Below are 17,411 nucleotides of genomic sequence, written 5' to 3'. Positions count from 1 at the left end.
AGTACTCTTTCAGAACCACACTGCAGTAGTCTCTGAGAACCAGACTGCAGTACTTTTTCAGAACCAGACTGCAGTACTCTTTCAGAACCACACTGCAGTAGTCTCTCAGAACCACACTGCAGTACTCTCTCAGCACCACACTGCAGTACTCTTTCAGAACCAGACTGCAGTAGTCTCTCAGAACCAGACTGCAGTACTTTTTCAGAACCACACTGCAGTAGTCTCTCAGAACCACACTGCAGTACCCTCTCAGAACCACAGTGCAGAACTCTTTCAGAACCACACTGCAATACTGTTTCACAACTACACTGCAATACTCTCTCAAAACCACACTGCAGTACTCTTTCAAAACCACACTGCAGTACTCTTTCAGAACCACACTGCAGGACTCTTTCAGAACCACACTGCAATACTCTTTTCGAACCACACTGCAATACTCTCGCAGAACCACACTGTAGTACTCTCTCATAACCACACTGCAGTACTGGCTCTGAACCACACTGCAATACTCTTTCAAAACCACACTGCAGTACTCTTTCAAAACCACACTGCAGTACTCTTTCAGAACCACACTGCAGGACTCTTTTAGAACCACACTGCAATACTCTTTTCGAACCACACTGGAATACTCTCGCAGAACCACACTGTAGTACTCTTTCAGAACCACACTGCAGTACTCTCTCAGAATCAGACTGCAGTACTCTCTCAGAACCACACTGTAGTACTCTTTCAAAACCACACAGCAGTACTCTCTCAGAACCACACTGCAATACTCTCTCAGAACCACAGTGCAATTCTGTCTCAGAACCGCACTGCAGTACTAGTTCAGAACCACACTGCAGTACTCTCTCAGAACCACACTGCAGTACTCTTTCAGAACCACACTGTAGTACTCTTTCAGAACCACACTGCAGTAGTCTCTCAGAACCAGACTGCAGTACTTTTTCAGAACCAGACTGCAGTACTCTTTCAGAACCACACTGCAGAAGTCTCTCAGAACCACACTGCAGTACTCTCTCAGCACCACACTGCAGTACTCTTTCAGAACCAGACTGCAGTAGTCTCTCAGAACCAGACTGCAGTACCTTTTCAGAACCACACTGCAGTAGTCTCTCAGAACCACACTGCAGTACCCTCTCAGAACCACAGTGCAGAACTCTTTCAGAACCACACTGCAATACTGTTTCAGAACTACACTGCAATACTCTCTCAAAACCACACTGTAGTACTCTCTGAGAAACACACTGAAGTACTCTCTCAGAACCACACTGCAGTACTCTCTCAGAACCACACTGCAGTACTCTTTCAGAACCACACTGCAGTACTCTTTCAGAACCACACTGTAGTACTCCCTCAGAACCACACTGCAGTACTCTTTCAGAATCACACTGCAGTACTCTCTCAGAACCACAGTGTAGTACTCCCTCAGAACCAGACTGTAGTACTCTCTCAGAACCACACTGTAGTACTCTCTCAAAACCACACTGCAGTACTCTCTCAGAACCACACTGCAGTACTCTCTCAGAACCACACTGCAGTACTCTCTCAGAACCACACCGTAGTACTCCTTCAGAACCACACTGCAGTACTCTCTCAGAACCACACTGCACTACTCTCTCAAAACCACACTGCAGGACTCTCTCAGAACCACACTGCACTACTCTCTCAAAACCACACTGCAGTACTCTCTCAGAACCACACTGCAGTACGCTCTCAGAACCACACTGCAGTACTCTCTCAGAACCACACTGCAATACTCTCTCAAAGCCACACTGCACTACTCTCTCAGAACCACACTGCAGTACTCTCTCAGAACCACACTGCAGTACTCTCTCAGAACCACACTGCAGTACTCTCTCAGAACCACACTGCAGTACTCGTTCAGAACCACACTGTAGTACTCCCTCAGAACCCCACTGCAGTACTCTCTCAGAACCACACTGTAGTACTCCCTCAGAACCACACTGTAGTACTCCCTCAGAACCACACTGCAGCACTCTCTCAGAACCACACTGCACTACTCTCTCAGAACCACTCTGCACTACTCTCTCAAAACCACTCTGCACTACTCTCTCAAAACCACACTGCAGTACTCTCTCAGAACCACACTGCAGTACTCTCTCAGAACCACACTGCAATACTCTCTCAGAACCACACTGCAGTACTCTCTCAGAACCACACTGCAGTACTCTCTCAGAACCATACTGTAGTACTGTTTTAGAATCACACTGCAATACTCTCTCAGAACCACAGTGCCATACTTTCAGAACCACGCTGCAGTACTCTGTTAGAACCACACTGCAATACTCTCTCAGAGCCACACTGCAGCACTCTTTTAGAACCACACTGCAATACTCTTTCAAAACCACACTGCAGTACTCTTTCAAATCCACACTGCAGTACTCTTTCAGAACCACACTGCAGGACTCTTTCAGAACCACACTGCAATACTCTTTTCGAACCACACTGCAATACTCTCGCAGAACCACACTGTAGTACTCTTTCAGAACCACACTGCAGTACTCTCTCTGATCCACACTGCAGTACTCTTTCAGAACCACACTGTAGTACTCTTTCAGAACCACACTGCAATACTATCTCAGAACCACACTGCAGTACTCTTTCAAAACCAGACAGCAATACTCTCTCAGAACCACACTGCAATAGTCTCTCAGAACCACAGTGCAATACTGTCTCAGAACCACACTGCAGTACTCTCTCAGAACCAAACTGCAGTACTAGTTCAGAACCACACTGCAGTACTCTCTCAGAACCACACTGCAGTACTCTTTCAGAACCACACTGTAGTACTCTTTCAGAACCACACTGCAGTACTCTGTCAGAACCACACTGCAGTACTCTCAGAACCACACTGCAGTACTCTCTCAGTACTACACTGCACTACTCTCTCAAAACCACACTGCACTACTCCCTCAGAACCACACTTCAGTACTCTCTCAGAACCACACTGCACTACTCTCTCAAAACCACACTGCACTACTCTCTCAGAACCACACTGCACTACTCTCTCAGAACAACACTGCAGTCCTCGTTCAGAACCACACTGCAGTACTCGTTCAGAACCATACTGCAATATTCTCTCAGAACCACACTGCTCTACTCTCTCAAAACCACACTGCAGTACTCTCTCAGAACCACACTGTAGTACTCCCTCAGAACCACACTGCGGTACTCTCTCAGAACCACACTGCACTACTCTCTCAAAACCACTCTGCACTACTCTCTCAGAACCACACTGCAGTACTCTCTCAGAACCACACTGCAGTACTCATTCAGAACCACACTGCAGTACTCGCTCAGAACCACACTGCAATACTCTCTCAGAACCATACTGCAGTACTCTCTCAGAACCACACTGCAGTACTCTCACAGAACCACACTGCAGTACTCTTTCAGAATCACACTGCAGTACTCTCTCAGAACCACACTGCACTACTCTCTCAAAACCATACTGCAGTTCTTCTCAGAACCACACTGTAGTACTCCCTCAGAACCACACTGCAGTACTCTTTCAGAATCACACTGCAGTACTCTCTCAGAACCACACTGTACTACTCCCTCAGAACCACACTGTAGTACTCCCTCAGAACCACACTGCAGCACTCTCTCAGAACCACACTGCACTACTCTCTCAAAACCACACTGTAGTACTCTCTCAGAACCACACTGCAGTACTCTCTCAGAACCACACTGCAGTACTCTTTTAGAACCACACTGCAATACTCTCTCAGAACGACACTGCAGTACTTTCAGAACCACGCTGCAGTACTCTGTTAGAACCACACTGCAATACTCTCTCAGAACCACACTGCAGCACTCTTTTAGAACCACACTGCAATACTCTTTCAAAACCACACTGCAGTACTCTTTCAAAACCACACTGCAGTACTCTTTCAGAAACACACTGCAGGACTCTTTCAGAACCACACTGCAATACTCTTTTCGAACCACACTGCAATACTCTCGCAGAACCACACTGTAGTGCTCTTTCAGAACCACACTGCAGTACTCTCTCTGAACCACACTGCAATACTCTTTCAAAACCACACTGCAGTACTCTTTCAAAACCACACTGCAGTACTCTTTCAGAACCACACTGCAATACTCTTTTCGAACCACACTGGAATACTCTCGCAGAACCACACTGTAGTACTCTTTCAGAACCACACTGCAGTACTCTCTCAGAATCACACTGCAGTACTCTCTCAGAACCACACTGTAGTACTCTTTCAAAACCACACAGCAGTACTCTCTCAGAACCACACTGCAATACTCTCTCAGAACCACAGTGCAATTCTGTCTCAGAACCGCACTGCAGGACTAGTTCAGAACCACACTGCAGTACTCTCTCAGAACCACACTGCAGTACTCTTTCAGAACCACACTGTAGTACTCTTTCAGAACCACACTGCAATACTCTCTCAGAACCACACTGCTGTTCTCTTTCAGAACCACACTGCAGTAGTCTCTCAGAACCAGACTGCAGTACTTTTTCAGAACCAGACTGCAGTACTCTTTCAGAACCACACTGCAGTACTCTCTCAGAACCACACTGCAGTACTCTCTCAGAACCACACTGCAGTACTCTTTCAGAACCAGACTGCAGTAGTCTCTCAGAACCAGACTGCAGTACTTTTTCAGAACCACACTGCAGTAGTCTCTCAGAACCACACTGCAGTACCCTCTCAGAACCACAGTGCAGAACTCTTTCAGAACCACACTGCAATACTGTTTCACAACAACACTGCAATACTCTCTCAAAACCACACTGTAGTACTCTCTGAGAAACACACTGAAGTACTCTCTCAGAACCACACTGCAGTACTCTTTCAGAATCACACTGCAGTACTCTCTCAGAACCACAGTGTAGTACTCCCTCAGAACCACACCGCAGTACTCTCTCAGAACCACACTGCTCTACTCTCTCAAAACCACACTGCAGTACTCTCTCAGAACCACACTGCAGTACTCTCTCAGAACCACACTGCAGTACTCTCTCAGAACCACAGTGCAATACTGTCTCAGAACCACACTGCAGTACTCTCTCAGAACCAAACTGCAGTACTAGTTCAGAACCACACTGCAGTACTCTCTCAGAACCACACTGCAGTACTCTTTCAGAACCACACTGTAGTACTCTTTCAGAACCACACTGCAGTACTCTGTCAGAACCACACTGCAGTACTCTCAGAACCACACTGCAGTACTCTCTCAGAACCACACTTCAGTACTCTCTCAGAACCACACTGCACTACTCTCTCAAAACCACACTGCACTACTCTCTCAGAACCACACTGAACTACTCTCACAGAACAACACTGCAGTCCTCGTTCAGAACCACACTGCAGTACTCGTTCAGAACCACACTGCACTACTCTCTCAAAACCACTCTGCACTACTCTCTCAGAACCACACTGCAGTACTCTCTCAGAACCACACTGCAGTACTCTCTCAGAACCACACTGCAGTACTCATTCAGAACCACACTGCAGTACTCGCTCAGAACCACACTGCAATACTCTCTCAGAACCACACTGCAGTACTCTCTCAGAACCATACTGCAGTACTCTCTCAGAACCACACTGCAGTACTCTCACAGAACCACACTGCAGTACTCTTTCAGAATCACACTGCAGTACTCTCTCAGAACCACACTGCACTACTCTCTCAAAACCATACTGCAGTTCTTCTCAGAACCACACTGTAGTACTCCCTCAGAACCACACTGTAGTACTCCCTCAGAACCACACTGCAGCACTCTCTCAGAACCACACTGCAGTACTCTCTCAGAACCACACTGCAGTACTCTTTTAGAACCACACTGCAATACTCTCTCAGAACCACACTGCAGTACTCTCTCAGAACCACACTGCACTACTCTCTCAAAACCACTCTGCACTACTCTCTCAGAACCACACTGCAGTACTCTCTCAGAACCACACTGCAGTACTCTCTCAGAACCACACTGCAGTACTCATTCAGAACCACACTGCAGTACTCGCTCAGAACCACACTGCAATACTCTCTCAGAACCACACTGCAGTACTCTTTCAGAATCACACTGCAGTACTCTCTCAGAACCACACTGTACTACTCCCTCAGAACCACACTGTAGTACTCCCTCAGAACCACACTGCAGCACTCTCTCAGAACCACACTGCAGTACTCCCTCAGAACCACACTGCAGCACTCTCTCAGAACCACACTGCAGTACTCTCTCAGAACCACACAGCACTACTCTCTCAAAACCATACTGCAGTTCTTCTCAGAACCACACTGTAGTACTCCCTCAGAACCACACTGCAGTACTCTTTCAGAATCACACTGCAGTACTCTCTCAGAACCACACTGTACTACTCCCTCAGAACCACACTGTAGTACTCCCTCAGAACCACACTGCAGCACTCTCTCAGAACCACACTGCACTACTCTCTCAAAACCACACTGCAGTACTCTCTCAGAACCACACTGCAGTACTCTCTCAGAACCACACTGCAGTACTCTTTTAGAACCACACTGCAATACTCTCTCAGAACCACACTGCAGTACTCTCTCAGAACCACACTGCACTACTCTCTCAGAACCACTCTGCACTACTCTCTCAGAACCACACTGCAGTACTCTCTCAGAACCACACTGCAGTACTCTCTCAGAACCACACTGCAGTACTCATTCAGAACCACACTGCAGTACTCGCTCAGAACCACACTGCAATACTCTCTCAGAACCACACTGCAGTACTCTCTCAGAACCATACTGCAGTACTCTCTCAGAACCACACTGCAGTACTCTCACAGAACCACAGTGCAGTACTCTTTCAGAATCACACTGCAGTACTCTCTCAGAACCACACTGCACTACTCTCTCAAAACCATACTGCAGTTCTTCTCAGAACCACACTGTAGTACTCCCTCAGAACCACACTGCAGTACTCTTTCAGAATCACACTGCAGTACTCTCTCAGAACCACACTGTACTACTCCCTCAGAACCACACTGTAGTACTCCCTCAGAACCACACTGCAGCACTCTCTCAGAACCACACAGCAGTACTCTCTCAGAACCACACAGCAGTACTCTCTCAGAACCACACTGCAGTACTCTCTCAGAACCACACTGCAGTACTCTTTTAGAACCACACTGCAATACTCTCTCAGAACGACACTGCAGTACTTTCAGAACCACGCTGCAGTACTCTGTTAGAACCACACTGCAATACTCTCTCAGAACCACACTGCAGCACTCTTTTAGAACCACACTGCAATACTCTTTCAAAACCACACTGCAGTACTCTCTCAGAAACACACTGCAGGACTCTTTCAGAACCACACTGCAATACTCTTTTCGAACCACACTGCAATACTCTCGCAGAACCACACTGTAGTGCTCTTTCAGAACCACACTGCAGTACTCTCTCTGAACCACACTGCAATACTCTTTCAAAACCACACTGCAGTACTCTTTCAAAACCACACTGCAGTACTCTTTCAGAACCACACTGCAATACTCTTTTCGAACCACACTGGAATACTCTCGCAGAACCACACTGTAGTACTCTTTCAGAACCACACTGCAGTACTCTCTCAAAATCACACTGCAGTACTCTCTCAGAACCACACTGTAGTACTCTTTCAAAACCACACAGCAGTACTCTCTCAGAACCACACTGCAATACTCTCTCAGAACAACACTGCAGTAGTCTCTCAGAACCACACTGCAGTACTCTCTCAGAACCACATTGCAATACACTTTCAGAACCACACTGTAGTACTCTCTCAGAACCACACTGAAGTACTAGTTCAGAACCACACTGCAGTACTCTCTCAGAACCACACTGCAGTACTCTCTCAGAACCACACTGCAGTACTCTCTCAGAACCACACTGCAGTACTCTTTTAGAACCACACTGCAATACTCTCTCAGAACCACACTGCAGTACTCTCTCAGAACCATACTGTAGTACTGTTTTAGAATCACACTGCAATACTCTCTCAGAACCACACTGCAATAATTTCAGAACCACGCTGCAGTACTCTGTTAGAACCACACTGCAATACTCTCTCAGAACCACACTGCAGCACTCTTTTAGAACCACACTGCAATACTCTTTCAAAACCACACTGCAGTACTCTTTCAGAACCACACTGCAGTACTCTTTCAGAACCACACTGCAGTACTCTCTCTGAACCACACTGCAATACTCTTTCAAATCCACACTGCAGTACTCTTTCAAAACCACACTGCAGTACTCTTTCAGAACCACACTGCAGGACTCTTTTAGAACCACACTGCAATACTCTTTTCGAACCACACTGGAATACTCTCGCAGAACCACACTGTAGTACTCTTTCAGAACCACACTGCAGTACTCTCTCAGAATCCCACTGCAGTACTCTCTCAGAACCACACTGTAGTACTCTTTCAAAACCACACAGCAGTACTCTCTCAGAACCACACTGCAATACTCTCTCAGAACCACAGTGCAATTCTGTCTCAGAACCGCACTGCAGTACTAGTTCAGAACCACACTGCAGTACTCTTTCAGAACCACACTGTAGTACTCTTTCAGAACCACACTGCAATACTCTCTCAGAACCACACTGCTGTTCTCTTTCAGAACCACACTGCAGTAGTCTCTCAGAACCACACTGCAGTACTCTCTCAGCACCACACTGCAGGACTCTTTTAGAACCACACTGCAATACTCTTTTCGAACCACACTGGAATACTCTCGCAGAACCACACTGTAGAACTCTTTCAGAACCACACTGCAGTACTCTCTCAGAATCACACAGCAGTACTCTCTCAGAACCACACTGCAATACTCTCTCAGAACCACAGTGCAATTCTGTCTCAGAACCACACTGCAGTACTCTCTCAGAACCACACTGCAGTACTCTTTCAGAACCACACTGTAGTACTCTTTCAGAACCACACTGCAATACTCTCTCAGAACCACACTGCAGTACTCTTTCAGAACCACACTGCAGTAGTCTCTGAGAACCAGACTGCAGTACTTTTTCAGAACCAGACTGCAGTACTCTCTCAGAACCACACTGCAGTACTCTCTCAGCACCACACTGCAGTACTCTCTCAGAACCAGACTGCAGTACTTTTTCAGAACCACACTGCAGTAGTCTCTCAGAACCACACTGCAGTACCCTCTCAGAACCACAGTGCAGAACTCTTTCAGAACCACACTGCAATACTGTTTCACAACTACACTGCAATACTCTCTCAAAACCACACTGCAGTACTCTTTCAAAACCACACTGCAGTACTCTTTCAGAACCACACTGCAGGACTCTTTCAGAACCACACTGCAATACTCTTTTCGAACCACACTGCAATACTCTCGCAGAACCACACTGTAGTACTCTCTCATAACCACACTGCAGTACTGGCTCTGAACCACACTGCAATACTCTTTCAAAACCACACTGCAGTACTCTTTCAAAACCACACTGCAGTACTCTTTCAGAACCACACTGCAGGACTCTTTTAGAACCACACTGCAATACTCTTTTCGAACCACACTGGAATACTCTCGCAGAACCACACTGTAGTACTCTTTCAGAACCACACTGCAGTACTCTCTCAGAATCAGACTGCAGTACTCTCTCAGAACCACACTGTAGTACTCTTTCAAAACCACACAGCAGTACTCTCTCAGAACCACACTGCAATACTCTCTCAGAACCACAGTGCAATTCTGTCTCAGAACCGCACTGCAGTACTAGTTCAGAACCACACTGCAGTACTCTCTCAGAACCACACTGCAGTACTCTTTCAGAACCACACTGTAGTACTCTTTCAGAACCACACTGCAGTAGTCTCTCAGAACCAGACTGCAGTACTTTTTCAGAACCAGACTGCAGTACTCTTTCAGAACCACACTGCAGAAGTCTCTCAGAACCACACTGCAGTACTCTCTCAGCACCACACTGCAGTACTCTTTCAGAACCAGACTGCAGTAGTCTCTCAGAACCAGACTGCAGTACCTTTTCAGAACCACACTGCAGTAGTCTCTCAGAACCACACTGCAGTACCCTCTCAGAACCACAGTGCAGAACTCTTTCAGAACCACACTGCAATACTGTTTCAGAACTACACTGCAATACTCTCTCAAAACCACACTGTAGTACTCTCTGAGAAACACACTGAAGTACTCTCTCAGAACCACACTGCAGTACTCTCTCAGAACCACACTGCAGTACTCTTTCAGAACCACACTGCAGTACTCTTTCAGAACCACACTGCAGTACTCTTTCAGAACCACACTGTAGTACTCCCTCAGAACCACACTGCAGTACTCTTTCAGAATCACACTGCAGTACTCTCTCAGAACCACAGTGTAGTACTCCCTCAGAACCAGACTGTAGTACTCTCTCAGAACCACACTGTAGTACTCTCTCAAAACCACACTGCAGTACTCTCTCAGAACCACACTGCAGTACTCTCTCAGAACCACACTGCAGTACTCTCTCAGAACCACACCGTAGTACTCCTTCAGAACCACACTGCAGTACTCTCTCAGAACCACACTGCACTACTCTCTCAAAACCACACTGCAGGACTCTCTCAGAACCACACTGCACTACTCTCTCAAAACCACACTGCAGTACTCTCTCAGAACCACACTGCAGTACGCTCTCAGAACCACACTGCAGTACTCTCTCAGAACCACACTGCAATACTCTCTCAAAGCCACACTGCACTACTCTCTCAGAACCACACTGCAGTACTCTCTCAGAACCACACTGCAGTACTCTCTCAGAACCACACTGCAGTACTCTCTCAGAACCACACTGCAGTACTCGTTCAGAACCACACTGTAGTACTCCCTCAGAACCCCACTGCAGTACTCTCTCAGAACCACACTGTAGTACTCCCTCAGAACCACACTGTAGTACTCCCTCAGAACCACACTGCAGCACTCTCTCAGAACCACACTGCACTACTCTCTCAGAACCACTCTGCACTACTCTCTCAAAACCACTCTGCACTACTCTCTCAAAACCACACTGCAGTACTCTCTCAGAACCACACTGCAGTACTCTCTCAGAACCACACTGCAATACTCTCTCAGAACCACACTGCAGTACTCTCTCAGAACCACACTGCAGTACTCTCTCAGAACCATACTGTAGTACTGTTTTAGAATCACACTGCAATACTCTCTCAGAACCACAGTGCCATACTTTCAGAACCACGCTGCAGTACTCTGTTAGAACCACACTGCAATACTCTCTCAGAGCCACACTGCAGCACTCTTTTAGAACCACACTGCAATACTCTTTCAAAACCACACTGCAGTACTCTTTCAAATCCACACTGCAGTACTCTTTCAGAACCACACTGCAGGACTCTTTCAGAACCACACTGCAATACTCTTTTCGAACCACACTGCAATACTCTCGCAGAACCACACTGTAGTACTCTTTCAGAACCACACTGCAGTACTCTCTCTGATCCACACTGCAATACTCTTTCAGAACCACACTGCAGTACTCTTTCAGAACCACACTGCAGGACTCTTTTAGAACCACACTGCAATACTCTTTTCGAACCACACTGGAATACTCTCGCAGAACCAGACTGTAGTACTCTTTCAGAACCACACTGCAGGACTCTTTTCGAACCGCACTGCAGTACTCTCTCAGAACCACAGTGTAGTACTCTTTTAGAATCACACTGCAATACTCTTTCAGAACCACACTGCAGTACTCTCTTAGAACCACACTGCAGTACTCTCTGAGAACCACACTGCAGTACTCTCTCAGAACCACACTGCAGTACTCTCTCAGAACCACACTGCAATACTCTCTCAGAACCACAGTGTAGTACTCTTTTAGAATCACACTGCAATACTCTTTCAGAACCACACTGCAGTACTCTCTTAGAACCACACTGCAGTACTCTCTCAGAACCACACTGCAATACTCTCTCAGAACCACAGTGTAGTACTCTTTTAGAATCACACTGCAATACTCTTTCAGAACCACACTGCAGTACTCTCTTAGAACCACACTGCAGTACTCTCTCAGAATCACACTGCAGTACTCTCTCAGAACTACACTGCAGTACTTGTTCAGAACCACACTGCAGTACTCTCTCAGAACCACACTGCAGTACTCTTTCAGAACCAGACTGCAGTACTCTTTCAGAACCACACTGCAGTAGTCTCTCAGAACCAGACTGCAGTACTTTTTCAGAATCAGACTGCAGTACTCTTTCAGAACCACACTGCAGTAGTCTCTCAGAACCACACTGCAGTACTCTCTCAGAACCACACTGCAGTACTCTTTCAGAACCAGACTGCAGTAGTCTCTCAGAACCAGACTGCAGTACTTTTTCAGAACCACACTGCAGTAGTCTCTCAGAACCACACTGCAGTACCCTCTCAGAACCACAGTGCAGAACTCTTTCAGAACCACACTGCAATACTGTTTCACAACTACACTGCAATACTCTCTCAAAACCACACTGTAGTACTCTCTGAGAAACACACTGAAGTACTCTCTCAGAACCACACTGCAGTACTCTCTCAGAACCACACTGCAGTACTCTTTCAGAATCACACTGCAGTACTCTCTCAGAACCACAGTGTAGTACTCCCTCAGAACCACACCGCAGTACTCTCTCAGAACCACACTGCTCTACTCTCTCAAAACGACACTGCAGTACTCTCTCAGAACCACACTGCAATACTCTCTCAGAACCACACTGCAGTACTCTCTCAGAACCACACTGTAGTACTCCCTCAGAACCACACTACAGTACTCTCTCAGAACCACACTGCACTACTCTCTCAAAACCACACTGCAGTACTCTCTCAAAACCACACTGCAGTACTCTCTCAGAACCACACTGCAGTACTCTCTCAGAACCACACTGCAGTACTCTCTCAAAACCACACTGCAGTACTCTCTCAGAACCACACTGCAACACTCTCTCAGAACCACACTGCAGTACTCTCTCAGAACCACACTGCAGTAGTCTCTCAGAACCACACTGTAGTACTCTCTCAGAACCACACTGTAGTACTCTCGCAGAACCACACTGCAAAACTGTTTCACAACCACACTGCAATACTCTCTCAGAACCACACTGTAGTACTCTTTCAGAATCACACTGCAGTACTCTCTCAGAACCACACTGTAGTACTCCCTCAGAACCACACTGCAGTACTCTTTCAGAACCACACGGCAGTACTCTTTCAGAACCATACTGCAGTACTCTTTCAGAAACACACTGCAGTACTCTTTTAGAACCACACTGCAATACTCTCTCAGAACCACACTGCAGTACTCTCTCAGAACCATACTGTAGTACTGTTTTAGAACCACACTGCAATACTTTCAGAACCACACTGCAGTACTCTTTTAGAACCACACTGCAATACTCTTTCAAAACCACACTGCAGTACTCTTTCAGAACCACACTGCAGGGCTCTTTTAGAACCACACTGCAATACTCTTTTCGAACCACACTGCTATCCTCTCGCAGAACCAGACTGTAGTACTCTTTCAGAACCACACTGTAGTACTCTCTCAGAACCACACTGCAGTACTCTCTTAGAACCACACTGAAGTATTCTCTCAGAACCACACTGCAGTACTCTTTCAGAACCACACTGCAGTAGTCTTTCAGAACCACACTGCAGCACTCTTTCAGAACCACACTGCAGTACTCTTTCAGAATCACACTGCAGTACTCTCTCAGAACCACACTGTAGTACTCCCTCAGAACCACACTGCAGTACTCTTTCAGAACCACACGGCAGTACTCTTTCAGAAACACACTGCAGTACTCTCTCAGAACCACACTGTAGTACTCCCTCAGAACCACACTGCAGTACTCTTTCAGAACCACACTGCAGTACTCTCTCAGAACCATACTGTAGTACTGTTTTAGAACCACACTGCAATACTTTCAGAACCACACTGCAGTACTCTTTTAGAACCACACTGCAATACTCTTTCAAAACCACACTGCAGTACTCTTTCAGAACCACACTGCAATACTCTTTTCGAACCACACTGCTATCCTCTCGCAGAACCAGACTGTAGTACTCTTTCAGAACCACACTGTAGTACTCTCTCAGAACCACACTGCAGTACTCTCTTAGAACCACACTGCAGTACTCTTTCAGAACCACACTGCAGTACTCTTTCAGAATCACACTTCAGTTCTCTCTCAGAACCACACTGCAGTACTCTTTCAAAACCACACAGCAGTACTCTCTCAGAACCACATACTGCAGTACTCTTTCAGAAGCACACTGTAGTACTAGGCTAAACACTGTGCATATCTCCCAAGTGGGACCTTGATCCTACTTAGCACAGTTGGAACTAAGAATTTGAAATGGATACACAACTGGTGGTTAACACGTGATCTTTGTCTCAGCTTCAGAGATCCTGACCTGCTTGTGTGGACTTTGCATGTTCTACCTGTTACTGTGTGGGCTTCCTCCAACCGCTCCGGTTTCCTTCCACAATCCGAAGACGAGTTGTTTGGTAAGGCAGCAGAACACTGTAAATTACCCCACTGCTGGAACCCATTGGGAGTGATGAGAAGGTGGGGAGAATAAAGTGGGTTTGGTGTGTGATGTTATGCCTGGGCTCAGTGGGCCAAAGGGCCTCATTCATGCTGTATGACTCTATATCTCTGCAACTTCATACATTTGTATAGTGTGGCAGTTAGCATAACGTTATTATGGCACCAGCAACCAGCGATCAAGATTCAATTCCTGCTGCTGTCAGTAAGGAGTTCGTATGTTCTCCCCGTGATCGCGTGGGTTTCCTCCGATGCACTGGTTTCCTCCCACATTCCAAAGACATACGTGTTAGGATTAGTGAGTTGTGGGCTTGCTACATTGGCACCAGGAGTGAGGCGACACTAGGGGGCTGCTCCCCACACTATCCTCGCTTGTTTGATTTGATGCAAATGATGCATTTCACTGTAAATACATGTAATAAATAAAGCTAATCTTTATCATTAACTCCCCTTTGATTTATTCCCATGAGCTTACACTATCCATATAAAAATTTCATGTAAGGTCCTCATCCTTGAATTCAGATCCCTCCATTGTCTCCTTCCCTACCTCACAGTAGTGTAGTGGTTAGCGATACTTGCTACCTGTCCCTACCACATTGGCTGTTAAAGTAAATGATGCATTTCACTATATGTTTTGATGAACATGTGACAAGTAAAAGTATCTTTCATCATGAATCCATTATTTTTATTCAAGTTGTAAGGCTCCCATTCACCTATTCCTCTTTCCTAATGGAGGATCACTGTGAACAAGCAAGATTGCAATGTGCTCCAGGACTTGCCATGCCACTAGCCAAGCTGTCCCGGTACCGTTACAACATCAGCGTCTACCCAGCAATGTGGACAAGTACAGAAAAAACAGGTCAAGTCCAACCCAGCCTACTCTCAATCATCAGCAAAGTAAACAGTGCGATCACGCAGCACCTATTTGGCAATAACCTGCTTACAGATGCCCAGTTTGAGTTCTGTCAAGGCCACTCAGCTCCTGAACTCATCAGCTCCTTGGTCCAAACTTAGACCAAAAAGCTAATACCAGAGTTGCAGTGAGAGTGACAGCCCTCAACATCAAGGCAGCATTTGACTGAGTATGGCATCAAGATATCCTAGCTAAGATGGAGACAATGGGAGTTAGGGGGTGATGCACCATCAATAACTCTCTGAGACGTGAGGCGAGATATCGGCTTTTATTGACTGGAAGAAAGAACAAGCAGCAATTGACCACCATACTACATCCTGGAGACTGAGAGGCAGGGCTCAGGCCCCAATCGCCTTTATACCGGGGTCTGTGGGAGGAACCACGGTCAGTGGGAGGAGCCACAGGAGCAGTCAGCTGGGGTGGGGCGTGTCCAGACAGGTATATGTAGTTCACCACAGGGGGAAAACTCTCTGCTGGTTGGAATCATAACTGATACAGAGGAACAACACACACAAAATGCTGGTGGAACACAGCAGGCCAGGCAGCATCTATAAGGAGCACTGTCGACGTTTCGGGCCAAGACCCTTCGTCAGGACAGAGGAAGATGGCTATGGTGGCTGGAGGTCAGTCACTACAGGAGTTCCTCAGGGAAGTGTCCTCAGACCAACCATCTTCAGCTGCTTCATCAATGACCTTCCTTCCGTCATAAGGTCAAAAGTGGGGACGTTTGCAGATAACTGCACAATGTTCTGCACCATTTGTGACTCCTCGGATAGTGATGCAGTTCATACCCAAATGCAACAGGACCTAGACGACATCCAGGTTTGTGGCAAGTAATGCAAGTGTGAGCCAATGACCATCTCCATCAAGAGAGGCTCTAACCATCATCCTCTGACATTCAGTGGCATCACCGTCACTGAATCCCCTACTATTAGCATCCAGGGGGTTACCATTGACAGAAAACTGAACTAGTCTAGCCATATAAACACCAGACAGGTCAAAGGCTAGGAATCCTATGGCATGTAACTCACCTCCTGACTCCCCAAAGCCTGTCAACATCTGGAAGGCTCAGGTCAGGAGTGCAATGGAATAGTCGCCACTCACCTGGAATAGTACATCTCCATCAACACTCAACAAGCTTGACACCATCCAGTACAAGGCAGCCCACTTGTACCCCTTCCACAAGCATTCAATCCCTCCACCATCATCGAACAGTTGCAGCAGTGTGTACTATCTACAAGACGCACTGCAAGAACACATCAAAGTTCCTAAGGCACTACCTTCCAGACAACAACCACAATAGTCTAGAAGGATGAGAACAGCAGATCCCTGGGAGTACCACCACTTGGAAATCCCCCTTCAGGTCACACACCATCCTGACTTGGAAACATCACCATTCCTTTATTGTTGCTGGGTCAAAATCATGGAATTCCCTCCCTAAGATCACTGTGGGTGTACCTACACCTCAGGGGCTGCAGCAGTTCACGAAGGCAGCTCATCACCACCTTCCCAAGGGCAACTAGGGATAGTTAATAAATGCTGGCTTAGCTGGCGACGCTCACATCCAGTAAGTGAATAAAAAAAAACCACAGAGAGTTGAGGCGTACCTGTATCCAGCAACAACTTAACGATCGGGAAGTTGGAATGAGACACGGTGTAGTGAAGGGCTGTATTCCCGTTCCCGTCCGCCATGTTCACTATCAGTTCCAGCAAGTTTGGAGACATCGCTTTAAACACAGCCAGGTATCGGCGCACCAACTCAGGATCTGCTGTCTTTGGGCTGGACACCAGGAGCCACTCCTGCTGAACTGTGAGGTAGCTCACCCTCTGTGGGTCAGGTAGGCAATAGTTCATCAGAGACAGATTACATTGTCAATGCAAGTCAGCTAATCTGCACAGAGCTTGCCCGGTTGCACCCT

General features: G+C 46.8%; 1 protein-coding gene across 7 annotated transcripts in view; it reads right to left on the bottom strand.

Moving 5' to 3' along the window:
• Nucleotides 1–17,411, bottom strand: part of kank2 (KN motif and ankyrin repeat domains 2) — a 223,291-nt gene that overhangs the window by 84,551 nt on the left and 121,329 nt on the right. For all 7 annotated transcript variants that reach the window (XM_059991928.1, XM_059991927.1, XM_059991931.1 and 4 more), the window contains one exon: nt 17,100–17,319. In XM_059991928.1, coding sequence (XP_059847911.1) covers nt 17,100–17,319 — 220 coding nt within the window. The remainder of the gene's footprint in view (nt 1–17,099; nt 17,320–17,411) is intronic.

The sequence above is a fragment of the Hypanus sabinus genome, chromosome 16 (genome assembly GCF_030144855.1).
Source record: "Hypanus sabinus isolate sHypSab1 chromosome 16, sHypSab1.hap1, whole genome shotgun sequence".
NCBI lineage: Eukaryota > Metazoa > Chordata > Chondrichthyes > Myliobatiformes > Dasyatidae > Hypanus > Hypanus sabinus.
The sequence above is the reverse complement of the archived record's forward strand: the minus strand, read 5'-3'. Positions and strand labels throughout refer to the sequence as shown.